At 41.4% G+C, this 16,899-nt stretch overlaps 2 protein-coding genes across 2 annotated transcripts; both read left to right on the top strand.

The window, feature by feature from the left end:
- Positions 1-1,694: 1,694 nt before the first annotated feature.
- On the top strand, positions 1,695-11,983 carry LOC115252952 (phospholipase B1, membrane-associated-like). The gene is made up of 42 exons (XM_029849518.1): positions 1,695-1,801; positions 2,045-2,098; positions 2,439-2,499; positions 2,602-2,636; positions 3,183-3,267; positions 3,365-3,416; positions 3,657-3,737; positions 4,130-4,195; positions 4,284-4,345; positions 4,450-4,525; positions 4,611-4,718; positions 5,263-5,337; positions 5,447-5,518; positions 5,617-5,691; positions 5,766-5,826; positions 6,039-6,097; positions 6,394-6,467; positions 6,553-6,596; positions 6,672-6,780; positions 6,931-6,982; positions 7,128-7,208; positions 7,288-7,353; positions 7,436-7,536; positions 7,616-7,697; positions 7,768-7,872; positions 8,173-8,268; positions 8,375-8,446; positions 8,592-8,669; positions 8,757-8,817; positions 8,916-8,974; positions 9,202-9,269; positions 9,344-9,387; positions 9,560-9,659; positions 9,749-9,800; positions 9,889-9,969; positions 10,050-10,115; positions 10,192-10,286; positions 10,599-10,680; positions 10,749-10,853; positions 10,935-11,030; positions 11,114-11,188; positions 11,412-11,983. Exons 1-42 carry the CDS (start codon positions 1,750-1,752, stop codon positions 11,691-11,693), a joined length of 3,300 nt encoding a protein of 1,099 aa, XP_029705378.1. The 5' UTR covers positions 1,695-1,749; the 3' UTR covers positions 11,694-11,983.
- A 367-nt stretch (positions 11,984-12,350) lies between these two features.
- LOC105417587 (protein ALP1-like) lies at positions 12,351-14,230 on the top strand. The gene is made up of 2 exons (XM_011612200.2): positions 12,351-12,663; positions 13,144-14,230. The coding sequence occupies exons 1-2, from the start codon at positions 12,437-12,439 to the stop codon at positions 14,189-14,191; spliced, it is 1,275 nt and encodes a 424-aa protein (XP_011610502.2). The 5' UTR covers positions 12,351-12,436; the 3' UTR covers positions 14,192-14,230.
- The last annotated feature ends 2,669 nt before the right edge of the window (positions 14,231-16,899 follow it).

Below are 16,899 nucleotides of genomic sequence, written 5' to 3'. Positions count from 1 at the left end.
ACTGGTCATAGTGGAAATGCGATGACTTAATGGGCTGGTTATATTGGGACTGAGAGGCTAAAAGGAGAGAAAGTTCCAGTCATCTAATTAAAAAAAAAAAAGCCAATGTGTAGTAACAGGATACATAAAAACCTGACCCAGTACTCAATTAAACATTACCTCCCTAAGATCCATTCTGGCCCCTCATTTATTGCGACTTCTGTTCAAAACAACTCGATCAGTTGGTCGTTGATCATACAGACTGTGATGGCTGCAGGACAAACTGTTCAGCCCATCTATTTGAGCTCATATGATATGAATAGATATGAATAGATGAGGATGATAACGACCATGTTTCATCAGCGGTTCATGCAGAGTTGATGTCCTTGAGGGGAGATAACAGCCAGCAAATGTAGTTTGAACTCATATCAGGATTATGGTGATCAGCATTCTTATTTCTGCAACATTAAAGCTCTGCCTCAAGGCACAGTTTAAAGAAATGTACGGATCAAACCTCACTAGTGTTCTGTATGTATTTGGTTCGGTATCTGCAACAGATCATATGGTAAGACAGGAGAAAAATGCACATTTTCTCTTTTTTGGCACTACTTGTAAAATGAATGTGTGTAACAGAAATATCCAGGATGTTATTCATGAAAACAATTCTCTTAATCAACCGTTGTCGATCATCAGATAGTCTGAATTTTGTTTTTACAATGATTTCATTTCGTGTTTTTTGTATTTTTGTTGAAAACTATCCTTTTCTGACCTTCTGACAATTAGTCACTTCACAAATCAGATAAGAGGTAGGAGTGATTTAATCTTTACAACTGAAAGCATCACTGTTAAAAAACCCCCACAAAAGAGTGTTTTATGAACTCTAAGGGGCATCGCATCGCTACTCTAAAAAAGCCACTGTCTCCCATCTTTAGTATAAGAGCGTTGAGAATCTTTCAACTCTTATGTGAAACAACGATTTGTGGAACACATTTTCTCTTGATAAATCAAAATTAATCCCCGGTCCATTTATTTCACATATATGTAACAGATATGAGAGGTGGATAGGAAAAACAATATTTTTCCTTATTGGTCATAAATAGATAAGGCTGAGATAGACTTCTCAAAAGTACCAAAATAACCCTTCCTCACCTTGAACCTGCCCTATCACGCCATGAAACCGGCAGGAAAAGAGCCTGAACAGCGAGGGCAGGGCAATGGGGCCATTCTTGACCTTTGAGGTATAAATGTGAAGCTATCTGTCCGACAATAAGCAGCTGTTTGGGAAAGTCGGGAAGTTTTTACTCATTAATGACCCCTGAATCTCTCACTGAATTTTCTAAAAACCGATGCCGATTTGATTGGTTTATTTATTTATTTAACTTGAAGCAACTTGACAATTTGGAGCATGCTTCGGCTTCTTTTTGTGAACGCGCTTTTGTTCGTTTGTTTTGGGGGTATGATCCAGAAGTAACACACTCTTAGGTATGTGCACGGGGTCCTGTTCCTATTTAATTTATATGACGGACAGACCACAGTTGCATTAAATCATCACATAACCAACACAACCACCCTCCCTTATTTATTGTTCCCTATTCTATTATAAAAGCTGACTGTCCTTTGATCGAGCAGGCCAGTCCCTCCCCCCAGGACATTTATGATGTGTATAATGTCCCGGCCGTATTGACATAGACTGACAGCTAACAGCGGAGAGACGAGGGGAAGGAAGGTTGAGGAAAAGAGGAAAAAAATCACAGCAGATTCGGAGGGAAGATGTTTTCAGAACTGGTTCTGATCACAGTTCTGGGACTCTCATGGACGCCAGGTTTCTATGGTTTTATTCAACCCTGCTTTCACTTTAGTGCTCCTATCTTGAGAGAAGGGATCGTCTTCGCTTTTATTTCTTAAAAGACCACTGATTGGTTTTATTTTTTGATTTTATTTAACTGAAACTTTCTTTTCCAGTTTAGGAAATCTCTACTTCTGAAGTCCTACTGTATAAAACTTTAAAAGGCTTTGGATCCCATTACTTTCAATGTCCTCTAAGTGCACTCTTGTCTGATTTCAGTAAGTGGGCTGCCTTGCACTCAGATCTTCCCCTCTCCCTCTCCCCCATCCAATGGTAAGAAGGAGTGAGCTACTGACTTAAACAATGGCAGAAATGTGTTTTTTATAATGATATACTCTATTTACTCTGGGATAAGATAAATCTCTATTTAAATTTGCAGCATCATTGGACCCCACAAAGCAAAGGAGGCCATAATGAGCCAAATGTAGCATAATGCAGCTGCACTGAATTCCATGTAGAACCTTAAATACCAGATGTTGCGTTTCAGTCACAGCAGTTCAAACTGGTCAATAATCAACAGCAAAACTTCACCATCATACAGTTGGTGATTTATCAATGTACCCGGCGACGCTGAAAATGTTTCTATAACTGAATATTTGGTTTTCCTCCTCAGTCAACAGCATTAGGCCCTCAGACGTGGCTGCGTTTGCCACCATCGGAACTCATGGACACGGGTGGGTTCAACCGCACTTATATTTGCACTATGGTGTCTAAAATATGCTGCAAAGACACTCAACCGGATCATTTTTTAAAAATTCACTTCATCGCCCTTGCAGCGCCGAGTTATCCACAGTGACATCAAGACTCAAAGGTAGGAGGTTTCTATCGATATTTCTTCTAATGTTGACTCTGGTTCTGTGTCTTGAGCACACTTTGACTATTCTTGACTGATAAACGCACAGAAGAATACACTAAGGACCTTGATATTAACGTCTTTACACTTTATATCTTTACTGAGCTGATAGCACACAGTCTGTGATAATCTGCAGCAGACTCTTATCGGTTTAAAAAGGTACCATCTCAACCGAACACCAGCAGCAACGCTTAAATTCCCATGTATCATTATTGTATTTTATCATCATTATTGTGTCACTGTTGTATCATTATTTAGAAATGTGTATTTATGCACGCGTTAATGACACTTTTCTGCAACTTTTGTTCTGTTAAACCTGATCTAAGTTAGCAGTTGTCACTTTGTTTGAAGTTCTGCTCTTATCAGCAGTGATGCAACAATCATCAATCAAATCACAGGCATCCTGCATATGAATTTCCCTTTATCACACATATATGCGTTGCACATACTGTAGGTAGGCTATAAAACTGTTGCTAATCCTCCGTACAAACTTGTGTCCATCAGAGCTGATGACGCTGTTCAATCCTGCGCTCATCAGTCCACCCTCAGCTGGATCCAGTTCATACGCCCCTCAGTATGTTAGGCACAGGTACACGTTCCACCTCCTCTCTCATCAGAAACATGCGACTTTGGTCGGTTCCACGTGATTCATGGCCGCTTTCTCCTTTGGTGTTTGGCTCTTGTAGCACTTTGTTGGAGCAGGCGAAGGAGGTATCCCCACACCTGCAAAACAATCAGGTAGGTCTTTATTTATTCTTCCTCTTGTCTTCTTATCCGCTTTATCCCCTTTCGTGTCTCGGAGAGGGTACACAATGGACGAAGGCAGGGTCCACCCCTGGATGAGTCCATTGCAGGGCCCTATATGAACATTTCTGGTTTCGGTACCTTGCTCAAGGGTACCTCGGCAGTGTCCTGAAGGTGTTCTGTCTTTTTAAATTGAGAATGAAAAAATTCAAAGTCATTTTATTTACTATACAGAGTGTGGCTGTGGGAAGAGACTGGAAGTTGCTCCTCCTCTTCATCCAGATGGATCAATTATGTGCCTGTGAGCAGCAGCAGGTACAACAAAACTCATCCATTTTCCTTCAGCGATGTTTCCTTAAAGGGACAGTTCACTGAAAACAGGAAACTGCGTTGGTAGAGAGGCGACCACAGTCCACAGAACACTTTACGCTGCATTGAGATCTACATCTGAACAAGTATAGTAGGAATGGTGTCTTCTTGACAAAGAGAAAGTCTAATCTGCTTGGTTAGGATGGGCAGGTGCTGCATTCTGTTTAAACATGCATACATTTAAACCAGATTATTCATTGTTATCCAGGGTCTGCAGGTGCCAAACCTGGCTCAAACTGTCTCCACTTTTATTTTGACGATAAAATACAATATCTGTGAGCAACCGTGGCACCTAATAGCCGCAATGACGTAGTTTCACACTTACTGTTGCATTCCAGGTCGAGGCTGTTGTCAAAGCTGTGGTTCAGGAGGTGGACAACACACTCAGGTTCCTGCACTCTCAGGTAGTTTTGGTGATAGACGCTCTGATGCTCTGATGTTTTGCTGAAGATTAATCTCTTTTGGTGTTTGAACTGTCTGTGCGTGACGCAGCTGAGGAGAGCCATCGTCAGTGTTGCCGTGTGGGATGGAGAACGTGACAGGTTCCTGAGCAGGTGAGTTTGATGTTTTTACAGGCATCATTCTGAAAAAAGGAAATGCCTGAACTAGGTTTGTAGGAGCTGTTTGTGAAACCATGAATTTGGTGCTTCACTGACAGGATGTGCGCGTGCACGGAGACCAACAGCGAAGGAGAAGTCCGACTTCAGAGGGCCCTACTGACTCACGCTCTGCAGGTTAGTTCAATCTTGCTATAAAAACTGTTTGTGATGATGTCTCACGTGATGTTGTCTAACCTTGTCACTCACTTTTCTCCTGCAGGAGTCCTTGGAGGACCTAATAATAACCACACGTCGGTATGGCAACAGAGATGACTTCACAGTAGTTTTGCAGGAAACACCTTTGATTTCAGACATGTTGTCTGTCTCAGTAAGTTGAAAAGTTGTTTCTTAAGGATTTGGTGTCATTATTTGTGCATCAATGTTTTGTTCTTGTTAGGTGTAGTTCGTTTTTTTATTCTTCTGTGGTTGTTTTGGGTGACTAACCTCTAAGTCTTAAGCTTAACATTAAACCAACTACTAACCCTAATAAGGACTTATAGTAGAACAGGAAGACAGTGAGAAAAGATCACACATTTTGGTAAAGGAAACCCAAAATGTAGGCGGACAGATGGTCTTTAAAGCCTTTAGAACATTAGTTAACATTAACACCATCTAAAAGGCAACTAATGGCCGATTCATATCAGAAGAGGTTTGAAAATAGTAAAAATAGGAATATATCAAGTTTTAAAAGATGCAGTTCCAGTCTGATAATATTGAAACCTGCAGCATTTGTCTTTGTCCAATGTGAACCTGCAGAATTAAGTAAGGTAAGTGTGAAATATAAATATATGTGATGGATACAGAAACGATCTCCACGCAGGATGAAACAAGGAGTTGCTTTCTGCATCTAACCACGCTGTTTTAATCATTAGAGTGCGACGCCTCAATGGTTATCGCAAGTGTCCCAACAGACTGACAACCTGCTGGTGCAAATGTGGACCCACCTGGTGAGGCTCAACACAATATACGTCTCCACTCCCCCCACCCGAATGTTTAATGCAAACATACACAGACACACACACTCTCCTATTAAAGGAAAATGTTCCTGTTTATTAGCTACAGCCCCTAAACGGTCAACCCCCCACAGACGACCGAGGAAAGATCGTCTCCTTGCCATGTCCAACCGAGGTGAATCGCCGTGAAATCTCACACAAATACAGTGGAAGCGGCACATTAAGGCATGGTTGTTTTTAAAAAAGGAATTTCATGACATTTCCCTCCCCAAGGACCGGCCCTATTTGAGGACAGAGGGAAACTCCCCTTCATATGCCAGCAGAGAGGCCCCTCCTCGCATGAACCCAGTGAGTAGCATCAAATAGCCTCACTGGAATGTACTTAATCATCCTGACTCTGAGTGGCTTGTGTGTCTGCTCAGCATACAGGCACAGAGGTGCCCTGTGAGGACCTCAGCTCCTCCCCCTCCATCCCCACCTCAGGTAGGTCAATACAAAGATGTGACATTTTTAGTCATATGGATATATTTTGTTAAAAATCTGTGGTTATGGCTATTTTTAGTCTTCCAGAGCTCTTACACAGCCTTTTCTCGTGCTATGTAATGAGTTTGTTTCACTCTCAATACAACTAGGTTACTTATTTTATTAGCATGTTAATGAGCTGCAATAATTAACCAATATTTGTAATTTCTCAGTCCACAAACTAAGACCTGGAGATATTAAAGTGGTGGCTGCAGTGGGCGACTCTCTAACAGTGAGTGTTGATATAACATTTTAAATGTTCTTATGCTCTGGTGCGTTAAACAAATGAGATTACGCTACCTTGTTTAATTCTTTAAACTGCAAAATGAAAAGTACAAGTTAAAATCCTCTAGAAAAAAAATATCATCAAACTCGTTGTTTTATAACCCCGATATAATGTCCAACTATCATCAGTAACTTCAGATCAGAAAGGGAAATATTTCGTCATCCCGTATCCAGTAGCAGAACTGAACATATTTGGATTTGTGCTGGGAATCATTCCGTTACACAACCTGCTTCCATCCTCAGGCAGGAAACGGTATAGCAGCGAGTCCCCACAACATCCTGGATGTCCTGACTCAGTACAGAGGTTTATCATGGAGGTAGGCCAACAACTTTAATGGTGTTAAAAATCATTAAACACAAATCATTTCCACGTCCATCTTTTCTCTCATTTGTGTGTTAAAGTATCGGCGGAGAGGGGAACCTCACCTCCGTCACCACGCTGCCCAGTGAGTTCTCTTCATCCCTTCAACTCAGTTCAAATAACCAAAATTAGTGAATCGTTTTCATTTTTGTAATGACAGATATCTTAAAGCATTTTAACCCCAACGTGACGGGCTACTCGTCTGGCATCGGAAAGCAGGACACCCCCCAGGCCTTCCTGAACCAGGCTGTGGCCGGAGCTAAGACCAAGTAAGATACATCAGACTCCCCCTAAAGTAACCGAGGAAGCGCCTCCCTGAAAAACACTGATTTGCAGATCTCGTTTCAATGTTTTGGCTTTTAAAATACAACTTCGCAGATGTAATCTGTGAAGACTGAACGTTGTGTTTGTGTTTTAAGGGACTTAGCGCCACAGATAAAAGCTTTGGTTGCAAGGATGAAAAATACCTCAGTGAGTTTACATTTTTGTCTGATGATCAAGTTTCAGCTCTTCCAAATTTGGCAAATTCAAATTTGATTTCTCCTTTTTACTCATACTTTTGCAAAATGGTCTCTCTTTACATCATTGCTTATTACTCACCTGTTTTCTTCTCTAGGGAATCAATTTTGAATCAGATTGGAAGCTGATCACCATCTTTATTGGTGGAAACGACATCTGTGACCACTGTCAAAACACCGTGAGTGGAGAAGCAATTAAAAATTTTACCCCTGGAGTTCCAGGACTGTGTCTCATTTTTTTCCCCTGTCTCTTTACAGCTGCTCTTCTCTGCTGAGAACTATGTTCGCCATATCCGAGATAGCCTGGATTATTTACATAAGGAGGTAAAATCACATTTATTATGTAGCATGTCATCTCTTATTGTTCATCTTCCTGCTCTGGTTCAATGTTGCTGTCTTTGTCCAGGTGCCTCGAGCTCTGGTGAACTTAGTAGAGCCTCTCTCTGTCCCTCCTCTCAGGGAATTACACATGGACCCTTCCCTCAAATGTCCAACGTGGCTGTTAAAGTGAGAGAAATCTCTTTTTCCATCAACAATTATGTGAGGGGAGGATGCTATTACAAATAATAACATTTGATTTTGCTAGTTTTTTGTGCCCTTGTGTTATTCTGCCAAAGTCAAACTCAGAAGCTCTTCAGAAAGTCGAGAAGCTAAACAGACAATATCAGGTTGGAAACACGATGGTCTCAATTACACGTGCTGATTCTTCAGACACTTACTCCTCCTCTGTTCCTTCAGCGCGTGCTGCACGACCTCGTGGAATCCAGCCGCTACGACACTCGTGAAGACTTCACTGTCGTCGTCCAGCCTTTCTTCAGAGAAATCATTGTTCCCAGATTGCCAGTCAGTGACTAAACTCTGTTTTTTGGGGGAGAAATGATTCGAACTGGGCTCCGAAATCAATATTTACATATGCCAGCTCAGAGCTTTGCTAATCATTTAAAATATAAAACAACAAAGCAAACATACTTGGCATTTGTGCACCTCTGGGGATTTAACACTGGTCACACATTTGACTCCACACCAGCTTTTAAAAAAGATTTTATAAGATGTGCTTTGGTAACTGAAAAAGAACCAATTGTTACTCAATGAATCAATCAAATTGTCCCAATTGTTCAAACATTCCCCTGTTTTCCTGTTCAGGATGGCCGACCTGACCGCTCCTTCTTTAGTGCTGATTGCTTCCATCTAAGCCAGAGGGCCCAAACGCTGATGGCTCGTTCCCTCTGGAACAACATGGTGAGTTTTACGCAAGAACAGGCTGTGATGTCATCATCCCAGTTCATCAGGAACTTCAAGGTTTATGTAACATAAATTTAAACGATTTCACCACATCTTTTATCAGCTGGAACCTCTGGGAAATAAGACGTACACACAGGATTTTACTGCAAACGTTAGCCTGAAATGTCCAAGCAAGGTAGGCATCCATCCATCCATCCATCCATCCATCCATCCATCCATCCATCCATCCATCCATCCATCCATCCATCCATCCATCCATCATTTGGAGTTATAGAACCTCTTGTGTTCAGTATCATGTCCCTTCTGTAATTCATTTTCAGGCTTCACCATTTATTCGGACTTTTAATAACAGCGACTACACGTACGTGAAACCTTCTCCTGCACCTGAACCGAACCCAGTAAGCACCCAGTCTCCATCCGCGATGGTCCTGTCACTTATCCCAGAACACGGAAACATTTGGATTTATATCCCTTTTCTTCTTTAGAACTGGGGAAGTGACTTCTCGTGTGTCAACCTTGCTGCATCTCAGACTGTACCGACTTCAGGTGGGTCAGAACCCAGACACCAGGGTTGGCGGTAAACCGAGGCTGCAGCACGGATCTCGCATTGTGAAGCATTCATTCTCTTTATCTTGTATTTGCAGTTCACAAGCTGAGGCCTGCAGACATCACGGTGGTAGCAGCACTGGGAGACTCTGTCACAGTTAGTATTAAAACACAATATGGGATTTTTTTTGACACATTATGCTCTAGTTGTGACTAAATATCATGTTTATGTGATCATTAACCTATGAGCTCTCCAGGAAACCAAAGAGATAGATTAGTTTATGCCTGTGATGATTATCCTCTTTATGGTCCAGTACTCCGACTCAATCTACTCGCTGTCCTCAGGATTATACTGCATGTAGCCCGTTTACTCTGTGTTTGCAGGTAGGCACTGCCGCCAAATCTAAAAACCTGTTTGAACTCAACAGAAAGTATAAAGGGGTGTCATGGAGGTACAGTACAGCAGAGCTACGAGACCGTGTCACATTTCACGACTGTGCTGATGTTTAATGTCCTTCTCCCGCAGCATCGGGGGAGATAATATGCTGGAAAGCGTCACAACACTACCAAGTGAGTTTATGTTCATGAATAAATCATTTTTCTGCAACAACCCCATCGTTTTTCTTCTCGATGGCGAAATAGGACAGTGGGGGATGGTTGAGAGTGCTGTTGGTGTTTTCGGCTGCATTGATTGCTTGTGCGTGCTCATCAATAAATCGTTCTATGTCCCTTTTTTCCTCAGACATCTTAAAGAAGTTCAACCCATCTTTAAAGGGTTTTTCTAAAGACAAGTTTCCAAAACAGAATGGCTTGAACATGGCTGTAGCTGGAGCCAAGGCTTCGTATGTGCATTTTGTTTTTCAGAGTCTCTCAGGTTGAGTTAAAGCTGTCCTTTTTCTGACCACATCTACCTGTATTTGCACCATTACAGTGAGACCTTACAACAGGCCAAAGACCTCATCAAGGCAATGAAGGAAAACAAGGTAAAACTTTTCAAACAAATAAGAAAACTGAGTCCTCAATTTGTTTTCCTAGCTGTTTATTCTTATGTCATGGGCATCTGCTACTCAGGACATAAATTTTGAAAATGATTGGAAACTTGTGACGATATTTACCGGCGGCAAAGACCTTTGTGAATATTGTACAGACCAAGTGAGTCCTATTTTCGTCAAAAACTTCATATTTCTTTTTGTGGAATGGCAGTGAAATCAATTTTTGCATATTATTTTCAGAATAACCTGTCACCCAAAAACTACAGCCAGAGTCTTATGCTCACGTTAGACATGTTGTTTGCAGAGGTAAGAAAGAAAATAAAGCAATTTATGGTCATCTGCTTCCATCACAAATAGATTTCAGCCTTTTTTTTGTCTTTAGATGCCACGAGTGTTGGTTAATGTCGTGCAGCTCATGGAGATACATTTACTGAAAACAGTTAAGAGGAACACGCTTGGCTGTTCCCTTCTGCAAAGGTTTGTTTTGTATGTTTGCATATTCCAAATACAAAATTTGAAGCTTAGAAGGTTTTTTGAAGTAGTCCCATTATACTTTCCAGCCATGTGGTGTTTTTCTTGTAGTATCATATAATGGTTTATAGGGGGCGCCATATACTAAGAAGCTGACTGAGATTTAGAAGGCCTCTTGGGGGGGGGGGGGGGGGGGGGGGGGGGGGGGCTGAATAACTAAAATCTGGATTAATTGCAAATTAGAAATTTATGATGAAAATGGGCTGCAACTCCTTCCTAGTGATGTGTGAAAGTAAAATTTGATTTTGTTCTTTGCAGGACCAGCTGTCCTTGTGTTGTCAATGCAGATGAAACCTCCCCAGAACTTCAAGAGATAAAAAGAGTTAATCACGAGTATCAGGTAGAACAACAACATAAAAACATCACATCTTAAATGGAGCTCCATATGTCTCTTCTTTATTTCCCCAGGTTGAGATCCAGCATCTTATTTCAGGAAATCGCTACGATGGAAAAGACGACTTTGCTGTTGTCCTTCAACCCTTTTTACAGACTTCATTTATACCTAATATTGGTGTAAGCTAGATTTCCAGGCAGCATGTTTACCAGGAACAATGAAAAGTGAGCAGGATTTAAATCTTGAACTCCATCCATCAGGTGGGAGAAGTCGACACAAGCTTCTTCTCGGTGGATTGTTTCCACATCAGCGAGCGAGCTCATGCGGAGATGGCCATCGCTCTGTGGAATAACATGGTGAGGACGGAATCACACCAGGCAGCAGACAAAAAGTGCTGCGGCGTTTTGGGTTTTTATAAAAGCTCTCTTTGTCTTCGCAGTTGGAGCCTGTAGGCCGGAAGCAGGCCTTCAATAACTTCACTTATGACCGTTCCAAGATTCACTGTCCTACAGAGGTATGTGGAGATGTCTTGTGTTGATGATTCCATCAGACACCACAGGAATTTAAAGGATTTACTACAGTTTTTATCCATTCTTGTGATATTTGTGCTCATTAACAATTTAATCATTCATGTGAAGTGTTTGGCATTTTTAGGTCACAATATACAGTTTCAAGTAAAATTTCCTCTTTTATTTATATCCTTCACATATCTGTAATTCTGCTGGTGTCTCCTATAGGTCCACCCCTACATTTTCACCAAAGTCAATAGTCAAAATCATCCAGAGATCTCCCCCACTACCACCACAACTCATGCTCCTGCCTCCAGCAGCACCACCAGCTCTGTAACACCCCCCCCTTTGCCGGAGTGCCCCCCGTCCTTGCCTGTGTGGATACCAGTGGTTGTGGGCCTTGGTTGCTTTTTGGGCGGCCTTGTCGTATCTTTAAAAATTTTGTACTGTTATCGATGTCACAAAAACAAATCAGCGAACGAGGTGGAGATGAAAGGAGTGAATTTCTGAGCCTGTTTTTAGTCTCAACAGAATATTCAAGTCAGAGACTTGAGCATTGTCATGCCATTAGAGTTAAAACTGTCCAGAATACGTCAAACATGCGGATTATCTCAACACAACAGTGGGTGTGAGTCTGTGTTTGGGAGAGTGCTTGTGAAATAATGGCGATTCGTAAAAAACGAAAATCAGCAAGAGTGCATAATTCTTGGTGAAATGCTCCGTGTAAAATGACTCAGTCTTGTCAACTCAGGTTTTTTTAACACCTTTATTTATTGGTAAATAAAACTGATACAACTATTGAGTCATGTTTGGTTGAGAAGTTAAGATAAAGTGACATTGTTCAAACAATACATTTTAACATAGTATAATGAAAAGAAGCATTCATATTTTTTACAGAAAGTAATAAGTCAAGCGTGCTCACAGTTCAGACTGAATTAAAAGGCATATTCACAATATTACCTGGTTTAATGAGGGTAACTTCTTTTCCATTACTTCAAAGTGTACTATTATACCAGAAACCTTATTTAGTCGGGGTGTCATTTTAATATTATGCATTTTCCGTATTCTAAATTTAAGGTGGATAATGTTCGAACATGTGATTTTACCTGCATTTTAAATAACTAGAAAGAGGGTATCACCTGCACCTGTGGAGAGCTCAAGCGCACGCCAACGTCATCACGTTACGACTCACGCATGGGTTAACGTCATCATTAAGCGACCGTTGTTTACAAGCAAGCTGCAGCGCTGTGTCAATGGAGAATGAACCCCAAAAAAAGGCTCACGCTTTATTGGCTTTGTTGGGTTTTTTGATCAATTCTCAAAATAATCCCTCGCCGATGTCCACGTTTATTGACTGCGCAAGGCGGCGACGCGCAGTTAATCGCGTTGCACACCAACAAAGGTTTTTACGGAGGCAGCAGGAATCACGGGAAGACTTCGAGGCTCTGTTAGCTAACTACAGTTTCCATGCTGTCAGAAGGTAAGAACCGCTGATAAAGTAAAAGTTCCGAGATGCCAGTTCTCGAGAAGCATCATTGTTATGCTGTATTCATAGCGTTTCATTATACTAAGTACTCCTGTCTAGGATGGGTCTATATTGATGTCTCACATTTATGTTGCCCCTCCCTTGTTCTCACCTGGTTATCCCTTCTAATTAATTGTTTCTCTTCATATCTGTCTTTATATGTTTATATGTATATGTATTCATTCATAGAGGAGGTCCTTAAAATCCCCAAGATAGAATAACACAGATAATCACCAGCTCATGTTAAATGAAGTTATCACTGTATTGTAAAGCCATAAAAAGATGGATTGTGTTCCTAGATTGTGCAGTGTTTCCCACAATTTGAGATTTGACTTGTTCACTGCAATGTACTAGTTACATTATTCCTCAAATGGATCCAGGTACTAGTTTGCATCACTCCGCAATGTCTTTACATATCTTCTCCTTTTTCTGTAGGACCGTTTGGGTTCGGCAGAGAAGTGGTGCATGGTGGGAGCAAGTTAACGCCAACTGGACTGACTATGAGTGGCAGCTAAATTTTAAAATGAGGAAAACCACGTTCCAGCAGTTGTGTGACATACTCACACCACACCTTCAACGACAGATGACCACATTCAGAAACCCAGTGCCTGTGGAGCAGCGTGTGGCACTGTGTATCTGGAGATTGGCCACAAATGTGGGGTTCCAGACAATTTCTCATTTATTTGGGATTGGCCAGTCTACCGCAGTTACAATTGCAAATGATGTAGCTTCAGCCATTGTTAACAAGATGCTACCCCTCTACATCCAAACACCCTCAGAGGAAGAGTTTAAGTTAATTATTCAAGGGTTCAGAGACAAGTGGGGTTTCCCACAATGTGGCGGGGCTATTGATCGAGCTCATATTGGAATTCTAGCCCCAAATGAAAGACCTGCAGACTACTACAACAGTAAAGGATTCTACTCGGTCATCCTACAAGGTGTGGTTGATCATCGTCTTCGGTTCTGGGACATCAATGTGGGTTGGCCTGGCAAACTCAGTGATGCTACGGTTTTTGGCAACTCATCCTTATATGAGAGGGGTCAGAGTGGTATGCTGTTCCCGCATATCACAGAGAGGTTTGGAGGTGAAAGTGTCCCAGTGGCAATACTGGGCGATGGGGCATATCCACTTCTGCCATGGCTGATGACACCGTACCCTGAAAACCAACACACTAACCCTGCGCAGCTTACTTTCAACAACCATGTCAGCAAAGCTCGGATCACTGCAAAGAGGGCGTTTGGACGCCTCAAAGAAAGATGGCAGTGTCTGATGAAGAGGTGTGACTGTAACATTAACAACATCAACACTGTGATCTCAGCCTGTTGTGTGCTTCACAATTTCTGTGAGGAAAACAGTGAGGATTGTGATTGCACAGATGTGCAAGAGGACATTAATGATGTAGAGGAGTGCAATGATTTCTATAGGACAACAGCTTTGCACACCAGTAGAGATGCATTGTGTGCATATTTTGCAAGCCTGTAGGTTTTGCCAGTGACCAATAAAGTTTGACCTGATGCTCAATCAATGTCAGGTATTTCTTATTATATATAGTATTTGTTATAGCATTTAATGATATTGGAATGTATGAGAAAAGAGTGAAAGGCTCAGCAGGCATGCTCATTTTATGTCTTGTCAAAATGTTTGGACTCTTTAATATTGAAACGTTAACCCTTCCTTCAAATGAATAGATTTATCCAATGCCAGTGGTAAACTGTTTATTAACCGAACAAGAAAATGTTAAAAATTTTTTAAAGGGTATTCTTGTGGGCAGAGAAGAAGTAGTGCGGAGTAGTGTGGATTTGGGGACCTGTGCAGAGAGGAAAAGCACCTTCAGGAACATCTACTGAGACTGTGCTGCTGACGCTGTCGCTGAACATCTCCAACTCCTGACGGTGACAGATCCATGTGTGAGCTTGAAGTCATCATCCAGTTTCCTTCGCATCTGTATGAAGGCCTCCATCATGTGAGTCATTTTTGTCTTCCTCTTGTGTCTCCATGATGCGGATTCTCCCACAGTGATGATGGAGTTTACAGGGGCAGATGTGTTTCATAAGGCTGCTTCTCTTTGAAACAATGGCTTTACAGGGAAATATTGATAACATATATTAGAGCCTGCTCATACCAGGATAACACGACAGGTGGCGCTGTTACCTTGATGCAGCTGCTTTTGAAGGACTCGATTCAATTAACACAAAGTCAAAGCATTTAAATATAAGTAATAGTATGGTATGCGATTCGTACTCTGCACAAATGTCTGTAAAATTGATTACTTCAGACAGTTACCATATGTTTCCCTATTTATGACTCGGTAAATAAACCTTTTTATGAAATTTAAATCCAAAATTATAATTAAATTTGAAGAAGAAAAATCTTTTGGTAAAAAGGTTTTCAACCTATTAACTGTATTGATGGCTTCATTGACTAGACAACAGTAAATGACAGAGTTGGATGGTCATAACGTGACAAACTCGAGTAAACTCATTCTTTTGGTTTCCAATGTGAGGTCTAACCTTATATATACGTCTCTATTTTAATCTCCTCATCTCATTGGTCAGCGCACCTTAGACACCGCCCCTCTGTTTGGACCACTTCCTTGTTGCACAGCAGGTGGGTGACGCCCACTTCCTCCACCAGCCGCATCCGTGGTGAAACACTTTCTGCCGCCAGAGAGGTCGAATCCCCCGAGAGACATTATTATTGATGTAGTTATGCCACTGATTTTTATTAACCATGTAAAAAAAAAAAACACAACAAACGATGACACAAAATGGGTAATATTCAACATAAACTTCTAAATTGAGTTGAACTAAAGTACATGCATAAAGTAGACACATTCGTAAATTTGACTGTTTGATAATTAAGTGTTAGTCTAAAACAAAACAAGAAAAAAAACCCCTCCAGCTCTGATTTCCGGCATTTATTCACTGAAAACCCCCTTCTGCAAATTCAGTTTCGCCTCCGTCCTGTTCAGCGCAGGCCTTCTCATTGTACCGGTGAGAAGTGGAACAGGCTCCGTCGTGCGCCACTGTGCGTAACGATGGAATGTAACGCCATGTTGCACCTTGGTGAGTCTGCGGGGGGGGGGGGGGGGCTAAATCTCTGTCCGAACACTCATCATCTCCCATCCACACCCCAGTTCTATTGACATTTAGGAAGAAACTGTTGCACCATTTTAAGTTTGTTCGTCATCGAGCGCAATAATGCTGTGCAGGAGTAAAGCTGACATCACAACAGGTGTCAGAGGGATTACAATAGGGAAAATCAAATGAAGCTTCCGCACAAAGAGGACCAATATAACCTCTTTTAACGCACACCGGTATTCTCTTTATGCGAAACTTTTGGAAATATAATTGCCTCGTTTCGTTAGATCGGATGGCGGATCCGTGGGTGTGTACCTGTGCATAACAAGACAGCCAGGAACGCCCTCAATTTGTAATACTGTATTTGTATATCTTAAACATAAGAGTATATTGCGCTGATGTATCAGACTGGCGAGGCGAGGTGATTACAGTTACTTAATTTCCAGAACAAATGGCAGCTATTAATCCCAAGAGAGGTGAAAGTTTCTTAGGAAATAATGATGTCAAATCCAGACTAAAACAGAGTGAGGTGGGAACTGTTTCTGTAGTGGGTGAGGCATTCTGTGTACCATATTTAACCTGTGGTACTTGAATGACTAAGTGGTGTAAAGGTAGAATAAAAATGTAGCATTTCCGGTTTCACTTTTCAGAAGAAAACTACGTCGGTACTTTGATTTCCAAGGCAGCTGTCGTTAGAAACGCTCCTAAATCAGAATTCCACCTGAGGGAACGCAGGGGGACAGATATTAAAACGTGGCGCATTCCAGTTACGTCAAATGCCAGACAGTAGGAATGACATCACTTCAGCGACTAGTTTATTCTTTTAATGAGTAAACAAAGATAACACAATAGTTGTCTCATAAAATCGGCCTGCATAGTAGCTAATAAATGGTGTAACTATTTCTTTCTTCTTTTTTTTACTTAAAAAAAAAAAAATCCATATAGCTAACACATAGCTTTCCAAAAATGGCTGCAAGCATGTGTTACTGATAAGCTTTTTACTTGCATTTTAAAACGCTGATCTGTGTAACTGGTCAAACAACGGTCATAGCGATAACAAATTCCCTGTTTGCTTTACGCATCATTTACCATTGAGGCTAAGCTAAAAGG

Source organism: Takifugu rubripes, chromosome 16, assembly GCF_901000725.2.
Source record: "Takifugu rubripes chromosome 16, fTakRub1.2, whole genome shotgun sequence".
In the NCBI taxonomy this organism is placed as follows: domain Eukaryota; kingdom Metazoa; phylum Chordata; class Actinopteri; order Tetraodontiformes; family Tetraodontidae; genus Takifugu; species Takifugu rubripes.
The sequence above is the reverse complement of the archived record's forward strand: the minus strand, read 5'-3'. Positions and strand labels throughout refer to the sequence as shown.

Coding starts and splice junctions, on each gene's coding strand:
- LOC105417587 (XM_011612200.2), top strand. CDS start 12,437: ATGGAGAATGAACCCCAAAAAAAGGCTCACGCTTTATTGGCTTTGTTG. Junction 12,664..13,143: donor AGTTTCCATGCTGTCAGAAG/GTAAGAACCGCT, acceptor CTTTTTCTGTAG/GACCGTTTGGGTTCGGCAGA.
- LOC115252952 (XM_029849518.1), top strand. CDS start 1,750: ATGTTTTCAGAACTGGTTCTGATCACAGTTCTGGGACTCTCATGGACG. Junction 4,526..4,610: donor TACTGACTCACGCTCTGCAG/GTTAGTTCAATC, acceptor TTTCTCCTGCAG/GAGTCCTTGGAGGACCTAAT. Junction 4,719..5,262: donor CAGACATGTTGTCTGTCTCA/GTAAGTTGAAAA, acceptor TTTAATCATTAG/AGTGCGACGCCTCAATGGTT.